The sequence below is a fragment of the Etheostoma cragini genome, chromosome 16, assembly GCF_013103735.1.
Source record: "Etheostoma cragini isolate CJK2018 chromosome 16, CSU_Ecrag_1.0, whole genome shotgun sequence".
Lineage (NCBI taxonomy): Eukaryota > Metazoa > Chordata > Actinopteri > Perciformes > Percidae > Etheostoma > Etheostoma cragini.
Window position 1 is genome coordinate 23,066,014 of NC_048422.1, and position 2,002 is coordinate 23,068,015.

The 2,002-nt window shown below is 44.6% G+C and overlaps 1 protein-coding gene across 1 annotated transcript in view; it reads left to right on the forward strand.

Moving 5' to 3' along the window:
* naa25 (N-alpha-acetyltransferase 25, NatB auxiliary subunit) overlaps window positions 1–2,002 on the forward strand; it is a 16,166-nt gene extending 14,164 nt beyond the window's left edge. Inside the window, 3 exon segments of the mRNA XM_034896212.1 lie at window positions 65–175; window positions 721–861; window positions 1,836–2,002. Coding sequence (XP_034752103.1) covers window positions 65–175; window positions 721–861; window positions 1,836–1,958 — 375 coding nt within the window. The 3' untranslated portion in view covers window positions 1,959–2,002.

A 2,002-nucleotide genomic window follows, 5' to 3' on the forward strand; every position in this document is an offset into this window, starting at 1 on the left:
CCCCCCCCCCCCCTGCTGTGTTCTGGGTCTGATGTGTTTAACACCATGATGTCATTCTGCTCAGACGGTGTGCATAGTCTTGTGGATGGCTAGTCACTGTGCCAAGATCCTCCGACCCCTCAAGACTAGTCTACAGAAGAAGAAGAAGAAGAAAAAGGATACAAACACAGCTCTGGTACTGTCTCTCTTTCTCTTTTAATCTTTTTTTATTTAGTTTTTAGTGCAGTGCAAAGTTAATTTGTTAGACAGGTTATATGAAAGGAAAAAACACATTAAAACAACCATAAAAGAGACATTAAAATACCAAAAATGGTCCAAGTCACTGCCAGTGAGCAGACGTCAGCATCACCCTGTCACAGTAATAACCCACGACAGGTGGGCAGGCTGTCATTCCTTTAGACTGCACTTGATTAACAAGCATTAACAAGCATTGATAAAGCCTGCAAGGACTTTTCTGAAACCTGGCATTTCAATGTTGATTGACGAGCTTTACACAATTAGATTATTGATAAATAAACACCACGCGAGTCTGGTAAATTCCGAACATGTATTTCACTTCATTGTAATGCAGCCATTAAAACCAGGAAAAGACAACAACCTTTGTGTCATATCAGGATGTTACAATATCTAAAATCTAAGACGATATCCAGCCTATCCAGAAACCCAGTAGTCTGTAGTTCCCTCGCTGACCTGATGGCTGCTGGTCTGTGTCTCCTGCAGCCAGCGGTGGTGTGTGGCTTCCAGGAGCTGACGGGGAGCTTGCAGGACCTGCTCACCCAGGCTTTGGACTATATAAAGGGGCAAGAGACTGGCGTGACGGCCCTTAAACTGGCCGGTTTAAGCTTGGAAGGACACACGGAGGTGAGTGGGCCCACACAGGAACCGTTTTGCTTTCCCTGTTGTCATTATTTGTATCAATGCATTTCCTTTTTATTCAAAGAGAAACAACACAAACGGAAAAGGAAGCTCCTCACTGACTTATTCTTATGGCATTTGAAGTATTGGATCAAATCAAGGAAGGAACACGAAGCGGAATATAAACTGTTCATCATAGCTTCTGCTTAAATAGATGAACTATTTATAGGAAAAAAGCTGCTCGTGGTCTTTCTTTTATTTATTTTTTGCCTGTGGGCCTCTTTTGGAAAATTCTCTTCTGTATTTTCTGTGGATCCTTTCATTTGATATCCTGGAATATAATGTTTGGAAATGGTATAAACTGGCGCCCTGGTAGCTCAGTTGGTAGAGCACACGCCCATATATAGAAGTTTACTCCTCCACACGGCGGCCGTGGGTTCGGCTCCAACCTGCGGCCCTTTGCTGCATGTCGTTCCCCCCATTCTCTCCCTGTTCACGTCTTTAGCTGTAAAAATAAAATAAAGGTCTAAAATGCCCAAAAATGTGCAGATTCATCACTAGAAATGCATCATCACTGTATCAAGCATCATTAACGTTATCCACATTCGTATTTACACAACACAAATGATATTTCCAGCTACAAACAAGTCTAAAAGTCGGACGGTAGGCCGGAAGGGCATTGTGCAAAGAGTGGTTGCTAGGGAGACGACACACTGTCGGTCTCCTTGGTGTTAAGTCCCGTTGCTCTGATTGGTTGTGGCTCCATCCAGTTGAGTGCAGAGGCATTTACGGTTGAAACACGCCGTGTAATCACAGCCCAGTGGGGCAGGATCGGACTCACGTAGTCAACAATTACTTAAAAATGGCAGAGACAAACCGAAAAGTCTTTGACTTAAAAGAACCGCGTGGTAGATGACCCGTCGTTGTCACCGTGCGTGATCAGCTGATGGTCTCCCTCTGTGTTTTCTTGTGTTTTTCAGGAGGAGGCGGCGTTTATGAAGGCTGCTATGGACAAGGTGCAGAGCAGTTACCTGCGCTCCCTACAGGAGGTGGGAGATCTGCTCAGGAAGAGAGCAGAAACTATAAAGAACCTCAAGATCTGAACACCATCCCACACCCGCTAAATCAAGATGACTTTACCCCCACC